This window comes from Parasteatoda tepidariorum, chromosome 5 (genome assembly GCF_982258835.1).
Source record: "Parasteatoda tepidariorum strain Cologne lab strain chromosome 5, Ptep-v5.0, whole genome shotgun sequence".
NCBI lineage: Eukaryota > Metazoa > Arthropoda > Arachnida > Araneae > Theridiidae > Parasteatoda > Parasteatoda tepidariorum.
The window spans coordinates 83819492-83842801 of NC_141759.1; the positions used below are offsets into that span (position 1 = coordinate 83819492).

Genomic DNA, 23310 nt, shown 5'->3' on the forward strand with positions numbered 1-23310 from the left:
TATTAATTTCAAAATTTTAGAGAAATTAATACAGAATAAATGGAAATTTAAACAAATTAAATATACATCATTTAATATAATTAATAAACATAATATTAAGAAACCAGAACCAACACTTAAAACTTTGATAAAACTGTAATAATTTCTTATTAACACAAGATTTTTAAGTTGATTATAGCCTCATTAAGTAATATACTTAAGTAACATAAAAATAATAAAATATTAAATTGTCATAAATAAAAACATATATTATTTATAAAATACCTTTTTGAAGAATTGGAAAGATTTTTCTCAGTTTATATATATGCATTAGAAGTGAAAAATTCAAAGTATTAGTATTATTATTTCATTAATCAACAACAATATAAAATGATATTATTTAATATCTTATAACTTTCATTGCCAATGTATTGATAGAATGTAATTTGCTTTAAAATGACAGAGAATTATGATCTGAAAATTATATATATTTATGTTTAAATAATGTAGGACAAACCTTTCACAGAAATCATAATAAATATTAGGAGAAACAGTTAGGATTCTAAATGTGATCAAATTACATTTTTCAATATTGCTTTTAATTTAAAATATATTATTTTTAAAGTTGCATGTTTAATTTCATTTATTTATTTTTTAAAAATTAAAGAAGTTTATTTGTTCCACTTTAACAACAATTCTATAAAAAAAAAAGCTCCACTAATTTACATTCAAGTAATATAGTTTTTTTTAGGAAATAATAGTTAAATAATATACTGAAGAAAAAAAACTGATTCGGGCTAAATTTTATAGATTATGAGGGAACAACACAGTAAATTTAAAAAAAAAAAAAAAAATGAAAAGCAATTTATATTGCATTTTTGGATAATTTATACTTTTGAGATTATTGCATTCATTTTTGTAAAACTGTAAAAGTTACAGCATAATATGTCGAGCATGGTGCAGGATGCACTGCAACATATATAAACAGAGGAACATGTGTGTATAAATTTATGCACTCCTATCAAAGAATTTTAGTAAAATACTATCTTTTTAACATTATTGAAATATTTTACGAAAATTTACGCAAGAAAAAAAAATTAATGATACTTTCATTATAAATAATTTAAATTGCAGCTTATTTAGATGTAATAATTTTTAATGAAGATTGCAAACGGTTATTGGCAGTTTTGGAACACCTTAGAAATAAATGTTGGCCCAGAACTCTGAGAATAGGCTCAAAATAAAAATGACTGCAAAATTTCAGCTGCTACTCTAAAAACATATGAGGTGTCACATCAGGGTAGATCAATAAGAAAAAGAGCAAGACTAGCACTTAGAACTGTTAAAAACAATGGTGAAGAAGTCAGTTATGGATTTGGTATTCATGCATTCATAGTTATTTTTTTAAAAATCCTATGCACAACAAAAACTACATTTATGTAGTTTAAAAAAGAAATCAAGTGTTGGTGTTTTATTTAAACTTATGAGTACAGAAAGTTATAGATAATATAGATGAGTTTTAAAAATTGTATTAAATACGCACTAATTTTTAAATTTTTTTTTGTATTAGTCACATTGTAAACTGAATACTAAAATATATACAATAAGATAATTAAAAAAAGTGTATTAAGTTTATCACAATCGTTTTAGATTCATTAAAAAATTGTTCTCTTTTTCAGGCTTCTACTGTGCTGCTCCCGTTTAATGTAAAATGTGTTCAAAATTTTAAAACAATAAAACTTTTTTTTTATTGCATTATTATAAATTTTCTTACATAAATCTCCAGAGCTAGAAATTGTAGCCGAAAAACTATTTACATTCTATAATTGTACGAAAATTAAAAAAAAAAATTATCGATTAATAACTTACTACATACATAGCTTAGGTTAAACTGTATCTTAAATGCAATATAAAATATATTTCATTTTAAAGGATAGTTAGTTAATTTTTATGATTATATCCCCTTTCTTTTAATTAACAGAAAATATACCACTATGAAATTAAACTTACATGTATATGATACATAATAAATGCTCTTAAAAACTATAGTTAAATTAAATAATAATACTTTAATCAAACATATTCCAACAAAATGTTTAGTAAAATTATGTGTTTAATCTTTGTTTTGCTAACTTATTAGCATGGAATTTTTTAAATTGCTACTTTAATCTTATTTTTAACAAATACAAGAAAAAAAATATAACTTTTATATTTATCAGAATAAAATAATATTATTCCTTACAACAACATTGAGTCTTCTTAAGATTGTGGAAATAAATTAAAAAAATTGTCTCCTTAATAAAATGACTTTTAAGAAATCAATAACAATAAATAACAACTCACAACAAAAATAAATAATATTAAGTATGGGGTCATGACTTATAAGAGTCGAGTTATCCGAATATTTAAAACTTTGGCCTTTAAAAATAAAGTAAGGGGATCATCTTCCAATTGTTTTTTCACGTGGTGTCAAAGTTGAGCATTTTTCTAACTTCTTTGCAGGGTATCCATACAATAATGTGGCAATTATAACAATTGTTGCTCCAACAAAAAACGTACTGAAATAAAAATGTAAAATCAACAAAAAGGAAATTGCAAAATAATTACACACTGAATATTTTATATATTTATTTTTATATTATTCAGAAGTTGTTTACTACGAATATTTACAAGCCTTTATACAACAAGACTAATAATTACAATCGCTTTTGATAATAATATTATTAAAATTTTTATACTGAAATAGTTTTAACTAAAAAAAAAAAAAACCTGATAAAATCTTGCAAACTACAACAGCCATCATTTTTTGCTTTTGCAATGACTATAGAAAATGTAAGAGAAAAGATTTAATGACAGTGACCTTTATCTTAAGTTTATTTCGAACATTTAAAAATAATTTAAAGATAAATTTACACATTAATTGTAAGTGTATTTTTTACGTTTTCTTTCACAGTTATGTGATGTTTAAGTTAAGCTATATTTTTTTTTCTTACTTAATAAAAGTTCTTTATAAGTTCAAAGATTAGTTTTTCTTTATGCTTGGTCAGCATTGACCACTATGCACTCAACTATCCCAGTAAAACGACAGATTGCGATTTCGCCGGATTATAAGTTTTTGACTTGCAGAAGTCCATGCACCAATGGTCTTGAAATATACAAAATTCGAGGAAAAATCACCTGCCTTACACTTGCAGGGTTGCAACAGAAAATATAGTTGCTTTTTGTAGCTTAAAGCATGAAAATAGTTGCCGAAAAGTATGAAAATAGTTGCTTTAATAAGAACAAAAATATGACTATAATTTTTTTTAAATTATCATATACCATGATCCATTTAGTCAAGTGGGTAGCAAAAATGAAAATTTTTATATAAACGTTAGTGTTTCTAGAACTAAATTTTTACATCAAAAAAATTAGTATATATGCAGAAAATTGAATATTTTCGATTATTAGAAATCATTCAAAAAAATATTGTTTCATTAAAAAAAAAAAAAACATACTTTTTCTAAAAAATTTTCAGTTTAACCAATAATTGATTTAGCAAATATATGTTGTGAAAAGTGATTATTCAAATTCGAAATTCACACATCTTAATACTGCATTAATTAGGTTTTTTAAAATCATGCAGGATTTCAATAACCGTTGAAAAGGCACCCGAGAAATAAAATAGATTTACAATGGAATCTGTGCAAATTGAGAGCATTAATAAATGATGACTCAAATTTGCAATTCAAAATTGTTTATTTTTTAAGAAAAAAAAAGTCATTGTGTTCAAAAGCTACCGCAGGGCGGAGGTTGTCAACCCGATTTATGCTAAAAAAAAAAAAAAAAAAAAAAAACATCGCTAGGAGCACAGAAAAGTCTCCCAATAGTCTCTTTTTCTAGAAAATAGTTGCTTTTTTTTTAGCCCTTTCAGGTCAAAAAAAAGTTGCCATAGTCGCCTCAGGTCGAAAAAAGTTGCAGTTCAGTCGCCAGTGTCAACCCTGCTCTTAATTTCCAGATTCGGATGGATGATACGAAAAGCCCGGAATGCAATCACTCGTTATCATTAATGTTTCAATAAAAACTTTTTTTTTAAATGAAATTTATTCAATCTAAGATCAAGGTAAATAAAAAGGCTTTCTGTAAAACTTACTGAGTAGGTTGAAAATCCCCCAATAAATAATATGAACATATAGTTGAAACTACAATTGAAACAGAAGTTGCAAATCCTTTTAAAATATTATCAGCATACTTAATCACAGTTGAAACAACTAATCCTCCAAAAGCCTACAAACAAAAGAAAAAAGTTACCTTAAAAAATAAATAAATATCTATAAAGCAACTATAATTTAGTTTCAGGTCATTATAATACAACACTAACATTTAAATTTTTCATATTTATACATTTTATGCAATATTATTTTGTAAAAATAAAAAACAAAACTAACTTTGCTAGAGAAATATCATAAAAATATATATTTGTTACAAAAAAAAAAAAAGATATTTGAGAATCTATAGCATGATTTTAAGTACAATTTTAACAAATTTAATTTGTACTTTGTCCGTAAATTATTCTAGGGAGTTGCTAGGAGGCAAATTCGGGCACCATTTTCATCCCTTCAAGTTATGCTTTGTTTATACATTATTTTTAGTTCAGAGTCACAAATTCAAAAAGATTTCTACCCTGATAATTTGTCCTGCAGTGGACTGATCGGAAAGACACGGTTCTCGGTAGAACACCTAAGTCAAGTATCACTGGCTGCGGTCAGTAAGCGGGTGGGTGACCACTTTGATCAGCCTGTGTAGGGCCTGAGGGTGCGCAGTATCGGTCCCTCAGGGATGTTTCCCAGACCGTCGCCAATAGCCCAGAGTGCACTCTAGTGTGACGTAAATATAGTACCTACCCTGATAATTTGAACTTAAAATATTCATACCACAAAATCTGAGACATACCGCTAAAGGCATCACTTTTCATTGTATGGCATAACACATAAGAGTCTATTACTGTTTTACGATATCCGGCCAAGTAAAATACATTGCTAAAGCATGCATGCTTTCTTATTCACTGATATAATAGCATTTATTTTAGGTCTAATACAGTTTTATCGTTCATAAAAATGACACGCGGGACAAGCACTCACACAATTTATCAAATCATACTGATAAATTTTTTCCCATTTGCTTTTTCACTTAATCTTCAATTTTTCTCAGAAAATTATTGCTGATAAGTTTTTATAATAGTAAATGATATTAAAAATATCACAAGTAAAATTTTTTATTTACCACTATAACTCCAACAGTTAATAACATTCTATAAACATAGATGGTTTTTATATATATTATATAACATAGATTAAAGAGTTTGTTTTAAAAAACTGTAATGAAAATCATTTTTAATTCTTTCATTTTTATAATTTTTTTAAAGTTTTATTTTTTATTCCTTTTTACAAGAAGCACAATTTATTACAATTGACGGAAATTTCCTTTCTTCTGGTTTAGTGTACAATATCAAGGAAGTAAAAACGTAACAATCTGGCAATGCTCCAATTATTCCCTTGTAATATTTTTCATTTTGTTCAGCGTGATGTTACTTAATGAAATACTGCTTTAAGCGCCGAGTAACTAAACTTAAACCAATTGACCAGTGTAGTTAATATGCTTTGTAAAAACAAAATCGTAACATACCTGCAAAAAAATGAGTATCCAAGTTGTTGTATAATATCCTTGAAAAATACCATTCTGAGAAACAGCTTCATAATCTTGAAAAATTACAGCTCCAATACCAAGGAAGACACTAAAGATAGCTGAAAAATGAGATAGAATTTATAATTAAAAAGTATGTCTCTCATTGTGGAAACTACATGGTCATTAGCCAGATTTTTCAACAAAAAATAAGCTCCTTTTAAGTACTTTTCAAGCACTCAAAAATTATTTGTAATCACTTTCCAAAAAAAATCATAATTAGGTTTTGTGCAGTAATAAAATTATTTTTTTTCTATCGTTTAAAGTTTAAACGATAAGTTATCAAAATCATAACATAGTCATGGTAAAACTAACTAGTTTCTGATAAATATCGCAGAGAAAATTGTGAAAATTATGAATTTTTTGTAACTTAGAACGACAATTGAAAAGGTAAAGAAAAAAATCTCTCTTTAAGTGATAGAAAAGCATTTTTAACTAACTTTGAATAAAAAAAGCATCTTTAAGGGCTTTTAAAAACGTAAATCAAAAATAACCACCTTGAAGCACTTTTTAAAAACACTATGCATCCTGCTTTCATTTTTTCCAAACCCCGTGATAGAATTCTGGCGACACAGCGACATTGCTGCAGAACGATACCGAGTTCTTGCAGAAAGATTTTCTGAAAGCCTTTCATCAGAATTATATTCAAAACATGCCTTTCTTACGCATCGGAGAGGCAAAAAATGCTTATAATTTATCTATTTTTATTTAAGAATAATGAAAAATAAAGAATAATGAAGTAATAACTATTGATTTCCACATAGTTTTTAAAATCTTATATTTTGAATACGATATTATTTACTATAACAACTGAATCTCAAAATGAAAACATGCATTTAGTTACCCCTTCTTGAAGCGTCCACTTTGCAAGATTTCGTCATTGATCTTTTTTTTCCCCGTAATTTCAGCTACGGATTTCACAATTTATTGTTATAACTTTTTTAATGTGTTAAAGATATACAAAATGGAAAAAAAGAAAATAATTAGTGTGTTTTCCCCCTACAAAATACGAGACCGTCGCCAATAATATAAGAACAAAAAAACATAACATATTCAATTAAAAAAATTATTTTATTTTATCTAAAAAGTGTTTATTATTTTTTTTTATGTTTCTGTCCTTTCTGTTACTTAAAATTAGTAACATATGTATTTGTTATTATTAAAAGTATCTAGCAGAAAGATATTAGTACTAAAGAAGTATGTCGCAGAAAGCCCAAAAAAATTCCGCCATAGGGTTTCCAATATTAAAAAAATTGAGTTGAAAATTTGAATTAATAACGCAATTTAAAATATATTGGAGATAAAACAGTAAACACTATATTCAGGTAGAAACAAGTCGACAATAACAACCGAAAAGTTTATTTTTAGAAAGTTAAGAATAGGTAAAATAAAAATCATATTTTATTTAAAAAATAACATTGGATTCTTAAAGCAGTGGCAAATATTAAGTTTGAAAATATTTCCACATTGAGAAATATATTTGCAGAAACATACAGAAATACGGCAATAAGGTCATCTATACAACTTTTTAAAACAGGGTTCCCACCCAATTTCAGACGGGGAAAAAATTAATTTTATCAAAATTAGTCTTTTAATATGGAAAAATTCAATTTCACAGACCATTCCTGATTCCATACAGATTTTTTTAGAGTGGAAATAAACCTTATTTTCCTATCTGGGATTTATACAGAAACCAAGAAACATATTTCTAGATACCTTGCAACAACCAATACCAAAATACAATATGTCAAGATTACAATATGACAAGGTTAAAGAGCATATTTTAAAAATTTTTAGTAGCACTATGATTTTCAAGAGCTTTAGTAGATTCATTGCATGGGAAATATGAAAGCTATTTTCTGATTATTTCTATATAGTTTGATGTTGGTCGCACAAACTGACTATAGTTTAGACATTTTTAGAACTATTACAAAACCTTTTTCTGAAAGATGACAGTCTTTCATTTAAGAGATTTATGGTTGAAATTGCTATTTGATAATGAGCATTTTCAAATATAAGCTTACCAAGTTGAATGTTTCTAATCCATAAAGACTGGGCTGAGCTTTTTAAAAGCTTTTCAAAATAAACCCCACTGAATCCACTTGAGAAACAGGCTATTAATACTACAAACAAACCCAGGAAATGTGATGACATACTTCTTTCAGAAGGAGAATTTACATTGGAATCTGATGAAGGCATCTAATGAAACAGAAATAGAACTTAAACTTTTTATTCTTTACAAGATTTTATCACATTAACAAATAATTAAGACAGAAATTAAATTCAAAATAAGGCATGAACTATACTTTAAAATAATTTGCAAGTAATATTTCTGGCACCTCAATTTCAACAAAATTATTTAGAAACAAATATAAGACATGAGCTGCATTATTTCGATAAAATTATTTTACTTTCAGTTTTTTTTAAAAATTTTACTATCATTAAAAACAATTAAAAAAATTGTTTTGTATTTAAAATTTATTTGCTAATTGAATATTGATACATAAACATTAATGCAAAAATAGTACAAAATTAAAGAAAAATAGTATTTATTTTTTTGAAAAAATTAATTATTAAAAATACTTCTAAAGCCAATTTATTATATAATAAAAAAATAACAATAAAAAAAAACATTAATGTAAAAACAATGAATAAAAATTAATTATAAGAAAATAAAATTGGAGGCAATGTATCACAAAATAAAAAACAATAAAAAAAATCGTTTCGTATTTAAAATTAATTTGCTATATTGAATATAGATAAGAAAACACTAATGCAAAGACAGTACAAAATTAAAGAAAAATAGTTTGTCTTTTTTAAAATTAATTATTAAAAAAATTAATCATTTATTATTAAAAAAATAGATAAAAAAAACATTAATGCAAAAACAGTACAAAATGTAAGGATTTTTTTTTTCTCCAGAGAAATAAACAATAAAAAAAAATACTTTTGATGAACCTTACAAAAGAATCCCCCTTACAAAAGATCCTAAACTTATTGATCTTATAAAATAAAGTTCCAAACCTGTACAAGAATGACACCAATCATAAGTAGAACAAGAGCCAACCATTGGGTAGGTACTAATCTTTTATGAAGTATCATAACAGAAAACATAGCTGTGGTTAAAATTTTAAGCTGATAAGTCACCTAATGAAAAGAAACATTTATATTATATTTATAACTATAAAATATATTATTCCCCGTAATAAACATACATTCAAAAACTATTTTTATGTAATTTGTATAAAAGAAAAGTACAGCAAGTAAAGTCAGAATGGTATTTCATCCAGATGGAACCTATTTTTCACACAGAAAAAAAAAAATTCAAAATGTAAGAAACTAAAAATTATCAATAAAACTAATTAAAACATAAGTATTATAGAAAATGTGTAAATTAAAGTGATATAGTACTGAAAAGTTAAAAGTTTTGCACATATAATTTTTTAAAATAATAACTATTTTTATATACAGTGGAGCATCGTTTATACGTTTATACTCAATTTTAAGGAATTTTTAAAAATGTACAAAAACTAGGACAATTTTAATTAACTCAGTTTAACAGGAGAAACAGACAAAATCCAGTAAAGTTTGCAGCAATGTTTTAGCTTTCACTTATTTAAAAAATAATGAACAAAATAACTCGGAAATTAATACTATTTCTTTATAAAATATGTTGCAAGGCGCACATTGTTAAAAAGAAAAAAATTATAACATTTGATACTTCTTTTAGAAAAATAGTATTTTCCATTTCTTTCACTTTGGTTTGAAAGAAAGTCTATTTATTCTAAAATAGTTTCTTCCATATTTTTTTTGCACTGTTGAAGAAACCCTGTATTAAGTAATTGAATCAAGCTTATACCTCCTTAATAAAACATATCTGACTAAATCTGTAAAATAAAGTTACTTCAAGTAAAGTAATAAAATTTATTATTTTACAAAATATATTATTTTACAAAATATATTATTTTTGTAAATAAACCTATTCTATTGATAAAGCTAAACAAAGTGAATAAAGCACAAATATTAAAAATTTTTAGAATAAGATAACAACTTAAAGTCATTATTATTTTTTAAATCAAAAAAAGGGTTGAATCAACTATGCATTAATTCACTTCCCATAATAAACTAAACTAAACTCAGCAGTGCGTTAGCCCACAGAGGGCCAAGGCCTACTGTGCCCATCTAAATTATCTTGACCTTTGGGCTCTGGGGTGCAGGAGCAGATGTTCCGGTTAGGTGGTCAGCCGAATGCGAAACCCCCAGTGTTTAGTTCCCAAGCATGCTTGGTACTCATTTATCGACCCACTGAAGGGATGAAAGGCTGAGTCGAACCAGGGACCTGTGGCACGACAGCGTGAAGCGCTACCGCTCAGCCACCGGGCGTCACTTTCCGTAACAGTATTTAATTTTATATTTCATTGTCGAACAGCTAATCTAATTTTAAGTTCACAACTAGAAAGAAATGTTCAACTTTGTAGCCTTTTAATTTTGATCCCAATACAGAAGACAAGGGAACACCAGGATCAAGAATTGCGAGAAATTCGCCTTAGTGGAGGACTTTTTGATGGAGCCAGCATTTGCATTATATGAAGAGGAAAACCATGAAAACCTTCCATAGTTATTCTAATTGCAAGACAACTCTATGATCGTCTATCACAGAGGATATTTTATGTCAATAATGCCAGCCATGTGTGGAAGAGTCACCTCATAGGAAGATGAGCCCTTTATCTCCTGAGCCACCAGAGCTCCAATAATAGTATTTTATTTTATAATCGTTGTATAATATAATTTATAATTTTCGGGTTTACAATACCATGTTCCACTCTGTAGCATTGTAATTTTGAACCTAATCCAGAAGACAAAGGAACACCTGAATCTAGTATTGGGAGAAAGTTTGCCTTTGTGGAAGGCTTTTTTTTATATAACTAATCCACATGTGCATCACGAGGAGAGAAAAACCTCCCACAGTTAGCCTGACAGCAAGGGGATTTTAACCCATGATCCATCTACCACTGAGGATATTTTATATCAGCACTGTGGTCGGTGCGGAAATTGTATCGACCAGCCATTGCTGGGATTCAAACTGGGTTCATATTATTGGGAGGCAAAAGGTCTAGCTCCTGAGCCACCACGGCTCCCTATAATAGTATTTGAAAATTCTTCTATGACATTACTAATGTATTCTAAATATTTTGCAGGATTTGCAATGATAAGTAAATGCCAGGACAATATTGTAGACTCATTCCAGGAAGCAATTTTTTTCCCTTCAAAATGTGATTAGGATTCCAAGGACTTGGTAACACAATAACATTATAAAAGCCTAAACAAGACTCTCAGTTTCATAATAAGGTGGGTTTAAAATAATTAATACATTAAAAAGTTCAATTTATCTCAGTTGAATTAAATATCAATATTAAATAATAAGGCATATTACTTGATAAGTAGCAGCATCTAAGACAGACAATGCAATAAATAATAAATTATTTTGCAATGTATATAAACTTGCTGGTATAAGTAGCTTCAAAGTTTCGACTGGTTTCTTAAAAATTTCTTGAAAAAGTAGTAATTTTAAATGAGACAAAGACCAACCTAGAAAAAACACAAAAGAAAAGTAAGTTTTATACTACTAATAATAAATTGTTAAAGCATGTGTTTTCTATAGATGTATATTTAAAACCTTTAAGTTCTAACTAGATAGCTCAATCTACAAAAAAGTGGACTACAAGGAAGAAAATTTTGAAGTCCTTAAATATGTTCGAAATTTTGTTTATTAACAGTACCAATTCATATTTTAAAATTTTAACTTAGTTAACCCTTTTTAAAGCCGTGGTAAGTATACTTATCACCAATTTTCAAAGTCCATGGTGAACATTTTTACCACTTTTGATTTAGGTTTTCATTTGTTAATAACTTTAGCTTTCTTGAAGTGTGTTTGAATAAAATTCGCAACTACAGTAAACCTTGTGTAAGTTGACCACTTGTGGTGCATTGTTTTAGTGGTCAACTTATAGAGGGGGTGGGCCATTGTTTACTTTTTCGTTTCCTATATTAAGTTGCTATATATATATTTTTTTTTTTTACTTGACTTAAAAATTTTATTCAGAAAATATGCAAATGAATATCGTAAGAAATGTGTTTAAACCTGAATGAACTTCAATTTGACACACATAATTCTAATATTTAACTAATTAAAAAAAAAAAAATTATTTCGTTAGTTATGCATGCGAAGTGTTTAATAAATATAATTTCTTAAAATATCAGAACACGAAAACATGTAATTTGAAAACTTTAACAAAATAAAATTATTTGAACACTTCAAAATTTATTTACTACACTTAAAGATCAAAGACCATAAATAAAGGATCAAAGCATATTTCAGAGCATTCATTTTTTCAAATGCTCACTATTGCAACTGGAAGAGCAACTTTTCAACTAACACACCTGTTTTCAATGAACGGATGAAAGAACTGGTCAAAAGCTGACGCCTTACAGTTTTCCCTGATGGTCAACTCACAAAAGGATTTAGATTAGCTTTTTACACTATTTCACAAAACAAGTGAAATTGTAACATACATTGCCAAAATGACAGAAAATTTTCTGAATTTTTTTTCCTGGTCAACTTATGAGGGTTTTAGAATAGAATTTCATAATACTCCTAGATAAAATTGACTTATTTCAGTGGTCAACATACAAGATGGACAGGTGGTCAAGTTACAAATGTTTTGCTTCTGTATATTATATAGGAAAAATTCCGTTCTTGATAGTTGAGGTCAACTTATGCAGGTGCCCAACTAACAAGGGTGGTCAACTTGGCAGGTTACACTGTATTTGTTAATTTAAGAAAACATATAAAAGTTATAAAATACACAATTCTTTTTGAAGATTGTAGCATTTATAAAATGTATTTTATAAATAAAGAAAAGTAAAAGTCAATAAGTTCCTAAAAAGTCGTGTTAAATATACTTACCACCAAAAAAATGTCATTTTTATAAACTAAATGAGTTTTTTTTGCTTATATTAATTACTATTTTTATAACAATTTTAATTCCATAAATAATAAAATTTATCTTCACTAGAAATAAATGGCCCATAAAAGGGTTAAATATGTTTGAAATTTTGAATGTTAACTGCAAAAGTGTAAACCAATTCATATTTCAATAAATAAGATTGAAAATTTTGTCATTAACTTGCTTATTCTAATTCATAAAGTGACACTATGTCTGAGTAAAAAGATTGCACCAAAAATCTTTGTTTCATGGTCTTGTATAACTGAACAAGTAATTCAGAAAATCTTTAAACATTTAAATATATATAATCGGAGGGGGTATTATTCAGTGTTTTTGCCCGCAGAAAAGTGTTTCTCAAATCTTTGTAACAAAAGGTAAGTATATTTAATTTTATCCTTAATTATTGTCACATCCACAAGAGAAAGTATAAAAAAAAATAATTCAAATTAAAGTTATCAAATGTTGCGGTTTCGACATGTTCTTATTCTAGGAGTAACATTTTTTTTAAGTCCCACCAGCAACATCATTTTAATTGAACACAAATGCAATTTAAACTAACTATAAAAAAAGTTAATGCAAAAAAAATATATGCTGAAAAATATATAAATGGCAACAGTACTATACCCTTTGATCTAGTTGTGTGAATCCCAGTTAATATATAATTATGAATATTATTTCAGCATGAGGCATTATGTACAATTGTTTATTAATTCAGTTTGGACTGAAAAGTTACAGCTTTTTCAGGAAAATCTTTTCGTAAATGATAATATGATTAAGAAAATGAATTAAAAGGTAAGAATTTTGTTGAAATTAAAAGAAAGAAAAAAAACATGATTTTAGAATTTTTTTTCCTCATATAAAGCATAATTTTGTTATTTTATAGCAATTTCTCTATTTTTTAAAATAAATATAATATTAAGAGCAGATTTCTGGTCTAATTTTACTTTAATCAAATAAAAAGAAGGGAATAAAAGAAAAAAAGAATAATTGAAATTGATATTTACATTTTTATAAAGTTAGTATAAAATGTAGATACTGAGTTTGAAATTAAGTAAAATTTAGCAATTAACTTTTTCTACAATAAAATTTTTTAAATCACATAAAAAAAATATATTTGTACTTTGTTAAAGATATATTTTTGGACTTCTAGTGCTAGGTTTAGTCAATTAATACAAAAATTTATTTTTCAGAATAGGGAATAATACAGAACAATCCTGAAATCCTCAGAAAAGAGATTATAGAAAACACCTTTAAATATGCAGAGAGGGGAAGAGACATAAACAATGAGGAAGAAAAAAAAAAAGCCAAGAAGGAAAAATAATTACAACGACAAAAGCAGAATGAGAAGCAAATATTATTACTATATCATTCATGATATTATTACTGTTCATTAATATACTAATTAAATAAAATCTGCTTTGTAAATATTTGTATACGTCATTATTTCATTGATCATACATACAAGTCACACCTACAACAAAAACTTTGAATATTTCTTACAGTAAGAATTAAAAAAGTAATTTAATTTTTTATAGAATACTTATTTAAACATTACTGTCTAACATGAAAAAATACAGTTTTTATAATTAATAGAATTTTGAGTTTTTGTAAACTAAACTCAGCGGCGCGACAGCTCAAGACCTACTGTGCCCATCCCAGTTTTCTTGACCTTGGGCTCTGGGGTGCAGGAGCAGATGTTTCGGTCAGGTGGTCAGCCGAACGCAGAACCCCCAGTGTTTAGTTCCCAAGCATGCTTGATACTCATTTATCGACCCACTGAAGGGATGAAAGGCTGAGTCAACCTTGCCCGTCCAAAGGATCGAACCAGGGACCTGTGGCACGACAGTGCTACCGCTCAGCCATCGTCTCAGTTTTTGTACTGAGAGATAAAAAATGTGTCTCTTTCATTTGCCAAAAATTATTTTTTAGAGAAACAAATAAAATACAGGGTAGATTGCAGATTTGTATTAAAATTTTTGTGAATGGTCAACGTTGAAATCCATAACAATTTGCACTAATGCTTTGATGTATAGTAATTAATTGCCAATTTAGTTTGTGTAAATGTTACATTCCCTATTTTAGATTAGGGGTAAAAAGCAAAGTAAGTTCAAGAAGTAAAAAATTAATTACTTATTCATATAAAAACGTGGAAGGACTGCAGAAATGCTGTTTTGTTTGTTAAAAATAGTCTGTGTATTAAAAGGAGTTTAATGGAACAAAATTGAAGAAAAAAGAAAACAAACAAACATATACACACATTATGTCAAAAACAAGTTTCAAAACTAATCAGAAAAAAGAGAAAAATATAAATAGTGTTAGACAAAATAAGACTTCTGACATGTCTGTCAAGACCATAGATGTCTCTTAATCTTCGATTTGCATACTATTTAAAACTAGAGTAAACTTAGACTTAAAAGTATTTTTGATCACATTTTACAGATAAACCTCAAAAGCTAATTAAATTTCAAGAATTAAAGCAAGTCTCAATACAAATTAAAAAACTACTGTACTTAAAAAGGACTAAAAAAAACAAAGAACTATAAAATTTAATAATAAAAAAAAGCTAATACAAAAAAAAAAAGTGTCAATGAAATTTATGAAGTAAAATTTTAAGACTTTTGCAGATTAATTAAAGAATTAATTTCATTTCCTGGAAACTTAAGGATGATTTATAATACCCTCTTTGCTAGTGCTTTACAATCTTTTGTCGACTGGTCCTAATGACTGCTTTCGGGGATTTAAATTTATGTTAAAGGGTCACAAAATAGCAGACCACAAATGATTTTGCATGCAAATACAGTATAAACATTTCTTCTTCTTCGTCAGCACTACAGCCTAGTGCAGGCCAAGGCTTTCTCAATTAGCTGGCCTCCAGGCAGGGCGACTTTGAGCTAGATTTAATTTAAACATTTAGAGTACATAAATATTAGAAAATTATATAAATAGATTGAAAAATACCATACCACATTCAATGCATAAAACAGCTAGGCAGGCAAGTATTTTTAAAATTTCAGATATAACAATCGTAGTTGAAGCAAGATATCTTGGTCCTGCTTGAGGAACTGTCCTTGAATATCTCAGAAGTAAAACAAGTGCAGTTGTTTGTAAAACTAGCACAGTTAGAGAAACATATTTTAAATGAGAAGACATCTAAAAATAAGAAATTCTATAAATAATAAGGGATAAAAATTATTCTATATTATAATTACCATAATAAGAAACTGTTATTATAAACAGCGTTCTGACTTTTAAAAAATTAATAAATGTAGGTAAACTTAAAATTGTGCTCAATAAAAATAAATTTAAAACTGTTTATTTTTTTTTTTTTTAAACTAGTAGTTTTATTCCATTATTTTTTTCATTAGGAAAAGTTTAAAAATAAATGTTTTAAGATCAGAACATTTTTAACAGATTTATTAAAACAAAGTACAGATTTGAGCTTATTTCATATAACTTAATACCGAAAAAACTGTACTTCCAAAGCTGTATTACACAATTCCGATTTCCAACTTGTGTTTAAAGCAGTAAATGTTTTAAATGTTATTTATTAATATTATTTTTTATTTATATTACTATTTTTATTTTGGCTTTTTATTTTTATAATGACTGGACCCTATAACTGATAAAAACCAAGGACATAAAAATACTAGTTCTAGAAAAATGCAATATTCTAACATAAAGTTTTTTTAAATTAAAAATTTAGGTACACTTTTATTCGAACCCTATTAATTTATAAGATTATGTGAAAATACAACAGATCACTGAATTTTTGTTATTAATACTGCAATCAACCTGTTTTGAAATGAATGAATTTTTTAAAAAAAATGGTGGAATTTTAACAAAAATGCTACTAATTATAACATTTAAATTGGTCCTCTACTGTTATGTTTTTTATTGTTTCTTACAGGTCACTGCCTGGAAATTGCTTAAACTTGCTTGGTGATTATTTTGGTATAGATTCTAATATGGAAATATTATACATGGTAGTTATAATTAGCAGGTCACTATTTACAAAGAAACTAAACAAGACAGGCTTTTTATACTATCTTCCTCAATTTAAAAATCATTAACTTATGAATCTTGAAAAATCATTGACTCTTGAACAAATCATTAACTTATTAAAACATCACCTTACTGAATACACTATTTTAATTAAGAAAAATGTAAACATCTGGAGGGATTTAAGCTTTTGTCGCACCAACTACAATCACTAAAGCTCGAAATAGATTTTAAATTAGAATTTTTTTTAAAAAAAAAGCAAGGTTTTCCGAGGGGTGGATTCGAGTTAGATCAAGACAGGCTTATTGTAAACCTCTAGAGTAAATCCTCCTTCTTTGATGTTTTTTTTTCTTTTCTTTTTAGTATCTCGCGGGCCACTGCGTGGAAGTTGTCAGTGTTAGGTGATAATTCAGCCGCAGATCACAATACAAAAATCTTCTCTAACACGATAGTGATGATCTTAATATGTTAAAAACAGTCCCAGCAAATGAAGATACAAAAGTATCACTAGTTATGAGGGGGAGATGAACATAAAATATCAATGCAATAAAGGAAAATCTTATACAAAATATCATGATAAAAAAAATTTACTTTTTTTATTCATTGCAAAGCGTTTGTTTTAAAACTATTAAATTTTCTATACTTTTTTCAAACAAAAAATTTCATGCCTGCCAACTTTTATTCTCATGATTTTTCCAACTGGTAGTAATGTGACAAGCAAATGACAATTTAAGGCAGGAATATTTTTATATTATTCTAGAGCTTAATCGCACCATGGTTTATTATTATTTATCACATTAAACCTAATAATTAAATAGAGAAAAATAAACTTTGCTACCGTTTTAAATGCAAAAATAAAATCTTCCGGATTAAGCGGAAGAGTTGACAACTATGAAATTTTTTAAAAATAATATCAAAACATAAAATATATGATAATTATATCAACCCGTACCGTTTGTTGTGGGAATTATTGTTTACCAGATATTAATGAGGAAGAAGGAAAATTCAAATCGAAAGCAACGAGCATTCTGATTGGATGCAGAACTTTTGTATTTGATTCAAATATTCAGCAATATAAAGTTAAACTTATCATTTAGAAGATGGTAATTTCCATATTTTTATTTAGCCTGACCCCTGTTTACTTCTTTTAACAATAGGTGACGGTTACCTACTTCAGTAATTAACTGCTGCAAGCAATAATGTAATTTCTGTGAGTTGGCATTTCGCAGCGGTGATCCACAGCTTATATCAGTTACATTCTTGCTTTATACATGATCAGCGCAGACTGAGACTTATTGAACCGCGCTGGAGGATCTTGTTACAATTTGACATTTTAAAGTTTTTTTTTAATACTATTATTTTTATAGTTTTATATCTTTTTAAAACAGCTTTCTAACAGCAGCTTTTACTCGTTTTCTAAAAAATTTTGTTTAAAATTTAATGTTGTAAGAAATACAAATTTAATACAAATACAGAATTGCTATAAAAATAAGGAAAAAATGGAATAAAAGAAAATTTGATGTAAAAAAAAAATTCTTAAAAAAATTATTTTTGTAATTGCAAATAATAATTGGATGTTTCCCAGACCGTCGCCAATAGCCCATTGTGCAGCTCTAGTGCGACGTAAATTAACAACAACAGCAAATAATAATTATCAATATTAAAAAAAATTTTTTTTAATAATTTAAGTGTAAGGAAAGATTAAAAAAAAGTCATAAATTAACCAAACTCAATCCAGGAAGATAAAATTAAGGAAAAGTTTAAAAGGATTTTAATCTCTATAAATAAAATGTTAAAAATTCATTATTGTAATTTTGAGTTGCAATTGCTAATGTAATGTTTGACTTGCTCTAAAGCCCGTATCCTGCTCTGCTTGTCAACAATAAAAATCTTAAGCAAAATCTTGGTGAATTTCTACACGAAAAAAAATAAGGATTCTTTCTTTAGCAGATTAAAAACAGACCATACATACTGACAAATTTTGCAAAGCCTGAGTTTTTCCGAGAGGATAATTGCTAAATAGACTTGACACTAAGAAAATTCAGGACAGCAAAATAATAGTTAACCATAGCTACCAGTTATAAACGGCTGCTACTTTTTAAGAAAAAAAAAATAAATAAATTAAAAAAATAAAAAGAAACGAATTTCGAATGGAAATTTAAGATAAGCAGAGGACATTTGTAAGTGGAACTATAAACAGTTCCTTCTCGCAGCCGTCTACTTTCTACGCCTTATAGGGAAAATTTTTCCAGTGGCAGCTAAGTTGACGTTTTAATGTATAATTCCTTATTCTGTAAATTTGATTATATGTTATTTTCCACACCACTACCTATAAATGATTCAAAAGTTCATATGAAAACGCCACTTTGTTCCAGTTTCTTAGTGGTGAGACTTTTAAAATGTTGGCAAAATTTCCATACATTCTGAAAAATTTAGTTGTCTATTATTCTATATAATATTTTGCAAAAAGCGTAGTTAGTAGTTGATAGCCAAACATTTTCACGGAGCATTTTGAGGCTGAATCAAATGACGTAGAGTTTAAAGTGCTTCAATGGGGTGATATAATCACAGTAACTTTTCATAACCATTCAATTATTAATTTTTCAAACTAAAGTTTAAGTCCATTTTTATTAATAGTAAGACTTACGTTTAAAAAATTTAAATTTCAAAGTATATAAAAATTTGTATGCCTTACAATTCTAAAATGTTTACTTCATTAACAAATTGAATTGAATTATTGAATTTATCCAAATTCCTCATTATATTTCTTTTTTGTTTTTGTGCCAAGGGCTTATAGTTTTTATGAAAGAATTATTAAAATGTAACGAATCAATCAAAACATACAAAGAAAAATGTGACAAATTGAAGTAGCATTAGAGTAACAAACATTTGAAGCATTATAGCAGTTAAACATTTGAAAGCCATCTTTTCAAAACTTCGTCTACCCCTTCCTTTAGTTTGGGCTGATAATGTACTGATAATGATCAGATGGCAAAAAACACGTTACTTCAGAAAAAGTGCGTCTTCTTAGTCAAAATAAGCAAACTCTTAGCTCGTATGACCCTTAGAAAAAGTTAAAAGTGGTTCTAATATTCCAATAAAGAAGTTACAAATTTGTTTTTATTAGCTTTCATTTTAAAATTAAAGTTTCGCTACTCGTAATTCCGTATTGATCTGGAAATATTAAACAAAGTGGTGAATACAAACGTACAAAAATAGTTATTATTTTTTTAATCTTGATGTCGCTTTTTAAATTTTCCAAGGACCGTTACAGTTAACTTTTACTTATAATTTAAGAGTTTTCTTTCTTTCTTTGAGAAATCACTATAACATTTTACAGAATGGAATAAAAATCTGACCAACCTTTCGAAAGTTATAAGGGTGATCCTTTGCTTTTTCCTTTTTTTTTCTTACTTCATATAATAAATTGTCTCTAAATCTCGAGTTTTTACATTGCAATGATTATGGATAGTAACGTTATAAAAGAAATGTTAGTTTATTTAGTTGACATTCGTATAAATTAAGTCAGCAGCCACTTAATTCTTAAATGTTTTTAGTTAACCGATTACAAATCTAAATTAGAAATATAGTGATGCCAGCAGCTCTGCTTAGAGCAAAAGTTTAAGTAAGTATAAAACTTGTAGAATAAGGGTTTACAGGGTTCCCACGACCTGGAAAAATAAATGATTGGTTGCTAGGATTTTCCAAGACCACCGAAATTTGCTTAGATTTATCTTTCATTTGTGAATTACGAAATTATTCTAGAATTATCTTTTGCCTCCACATATATTCCCTTTAAATTAAATTTTTATTGATAGTTTAAAACATCTAGACACTTTAAAAGAATTTACAGACAGTGTGAACCCTGGCTGGAAATTCGCCAATGATTTCGACAACTCGTTTAAACTCTCCTCACGATATAATTACAACAAAATTTGATTCTATATGAGGCTTCGAATTTGAATTTTTGATACGCAGTGGTGAAAAAATAAATTAAAATAAAATTTACTAAATTAAAACTTCCCTACCACTAGATAATGTCGATTTAGAAACGGAGCAAGTAGTCGTAGCTTTATCTAACTTACCTGTCCCGCACTCTTCATCGTTTTATAAGTTAAAGGATATCAGAAAATATTAGTGCTACCAGTTGTTATCTTTTTAATTATTGTATTCAACCCTAGATAGATACGGGATCAACCGTGCGAAGATTGATTTCTGTCTTTGAAAGCATATTTCTATCAAAGTAAAAAAAAAAGCGCTGAATGCTTAATTTTTTTTTATTTCAATACGTATAGGTGAAGAAGTGAACTTAAAAAAAAAAAAAAAAAAAAAAAAAAAAATATATATATATATATATATATATATATATATATACAATGGGATAAATTTTTCGCCACTTCAAATAATTGAAAATTTCTTTTTTCAGTTTTTATATTTATTTAGAAACTACATAATTAAATATAACAGATATAAAAAAAATACAACAGAAATCAAAATTGTAAGAAGTGGTATAAACCAGTGATTCTTAACCTTTTTAAGCCGCGACCCAAATTTGAGAAATATGTTCATGTCGCGACCCAAAAAAAAGTCAAAATTAGGCTGAGTAAGCCACAATGACTTCTTTTAGGAGGTGTTGGTATTACTTATTATTTGGTGTATAACTAACTTTTTTGGTTCGACTCAGCGCGACCCAAGAAATATGCTTCGCGACCCAATTTTGGATCGCGACCCATAGGTTAAGAACAGCTGGTATAAACCAACGCCTCTTATTACTTAAGACTCCACACTGTTACTTATATTAGTTTGTCTAAAGTAAGAACTCCACTAGCCATTCGTCTGGACCAGTGGCGGTGACTATGGTAACAATATATAACTATTTCAAGTAGGGGTGTGGGGTCATTGTTTAGGACAAGTTCTGGCTTGGGACGGTGAGTGAAAGGTAATATTTTTCTCCGGTCTATTATGTTAGCCCTAGAGTGAAAAGAAGCTACCTTCTCTAAAATGCGCTATTCTTGTTTCCATAGCAGCTGACGGCCTCGGACTTTGGGGAGGGGGTTCTTACCGTAGACAAACTATAGGCAGTCCAATCAGTACAAAGAAGGCAAACAACTTTACGAAAGAGCCATTTAAAAAAAATAGTAAAAAAAAAAGAAAGTGGTAGCAAATATATGCCTAAAAATTTGTTTAATTTATGAATATTACTGGTTTGTCTTATTTACTTGTCAACCACTACAGATTCAATTCTCAAATATATAAGATAAATTGCTCTCAATTACTTTTAAATAGAATTTCGGATCATGCGCACAACTGGTTCACTTTTTAAATAGTCTGCGCAGACTGTGTGGAGGCTTTCCGATGTAGTAGGTGATGTATAAACTCAATTCATTACTTATTTATTTAATTGTTCTATCGTAACTTTCATTATGACTAATGCATTGTAAATTATTCATAATTATAGTTTGCAAAAAACTTCAATAGTAAACTGAAAGAAATATGCTAGAAAAAGACGCTAATTTTAAATATCTTTTAATTGCTTTTGCTTTTGAATAATCACCCCTTTTTATATCTTTAGTTTTTTCTTTCAAGGAAAAAAAAATAATTAAAAAACCAGGAATGAGAGACAGCTTTGTTTCGGATATACTATATAGATTGATCCTTTTGTGTTGAGGTGAATTAGTTCGAAACGCTTTTTTAATAAAAGACACCATATGGAAATAAATTAATTTTTTTTATTTATTACATATAAAAAGAAATTGTAAGTAGTAATAGTAATGTTCATTCACTTGTCACAATGTCGGAAAGGAAAACATTTCCGTATTCCGGTCAGTTTTTGTTCTACCGAGACCGGAAATTCTAATGGAAAATAATGGAAGCTAAATGCTTTGAATGTTGGCCGGACATCGGCCTATGAACGATGTTTTGTAATATAAACACTAATTTTCATGCTTGTCCTGTATTTCAGCTATTCTCCACAGGCTATTTATCAAAACATTGTGTTTTAAAATATGTAATTTTTAGTATTCGATTTTTCATAACTATCAACTTTTAGCTCTCAAGGCACCATGAACTACCTTCCGCACTCTGAGTGTTAAAATTTTTGCGCTTTAATGCTTAATAACCACTTTATACAATGGTTTTCTGTGGTAAATGAGAAAACTGTAAAGTATTAATGACTTCGTCCATTTTTTTATTATAGAAGGAAACTCGAGTTCAAAAGTTTAAAATTTAACACGAAACCCAATTTAGATCGAACGAAAGGGTTTGGATAGCCTGGTTGATAGGCAGTTGGAACCATATACAAAAAGTTATGAGTTCGATCCCCGAAGGCCATAAAACTTCCCCTGTAATAAATGGTGACTGGTGCACGTTAAATCTATCGAGTCACAAAGTCCTCCTTGTTCCCATAACAAATCAATACCTTCGTGGATACTGAATTGGAGATTGGTCGTTCTTTGGTTGAGGTCAAATTACGATCCGCCCTTAACGAGTTGTGACGTGTGTGTGGTTGAAGTCGCATTCATGGCTATGGATGGCGAGGCTGAATAACAAAAAACGTACCCTCTGCCATAAATTCACTTGGATTCACCAAGCAGGCTTGATGGTA

General features: G+C 27.9%; 1 protein-coding gene across 2 annotated transcripts in view; it reads right to left on the bottom strand.

Moving 5' to 3' along the window:
• LOC107451748 (UDP-N-acetylglucosamine transporter) overlaps positions 1-23310 on the bottom strand; it is a 62839-nt gene continuing 39529 nt past the window's right edge. The window contains exons 1-8 of one of the 2 annotated variants that reach the window (XM_043044120.3): positions 17659-17881; positions 15671-15857; positions 11135-11289; positions 8725-8847; positions 7725-7899; positions 5644-5762; positions 4112-4245; positions 1-2537 (exon numbers count right to left, since the gene is read on the bottom strand). In XM_043044120.3, coding sequence (XP_042900054.1) covers positions 2420-2537; positions 4112-4245; positions 5644-5762; positions 7725-7899; positions 8725-8847; positions 11135-11289; positions 15671-15857 — 1011 coding nt within the window. In that variant the 5' untranslated portion in view covers positions 17659-17881 and the 3' untranslated portion in view covers positions 1-2419. Of the gene's footprint in view, positions 2538-4111; positions 4246-5643; positions 5763-7724; positions 7900-8724; positions 8848-11134; positions 11290-15670; positions 15858-17658; positions 17882-23310 lie in introns of those variants that run through there. The other variant, XM_071185463.2, reaches the window with a different exon arrangement.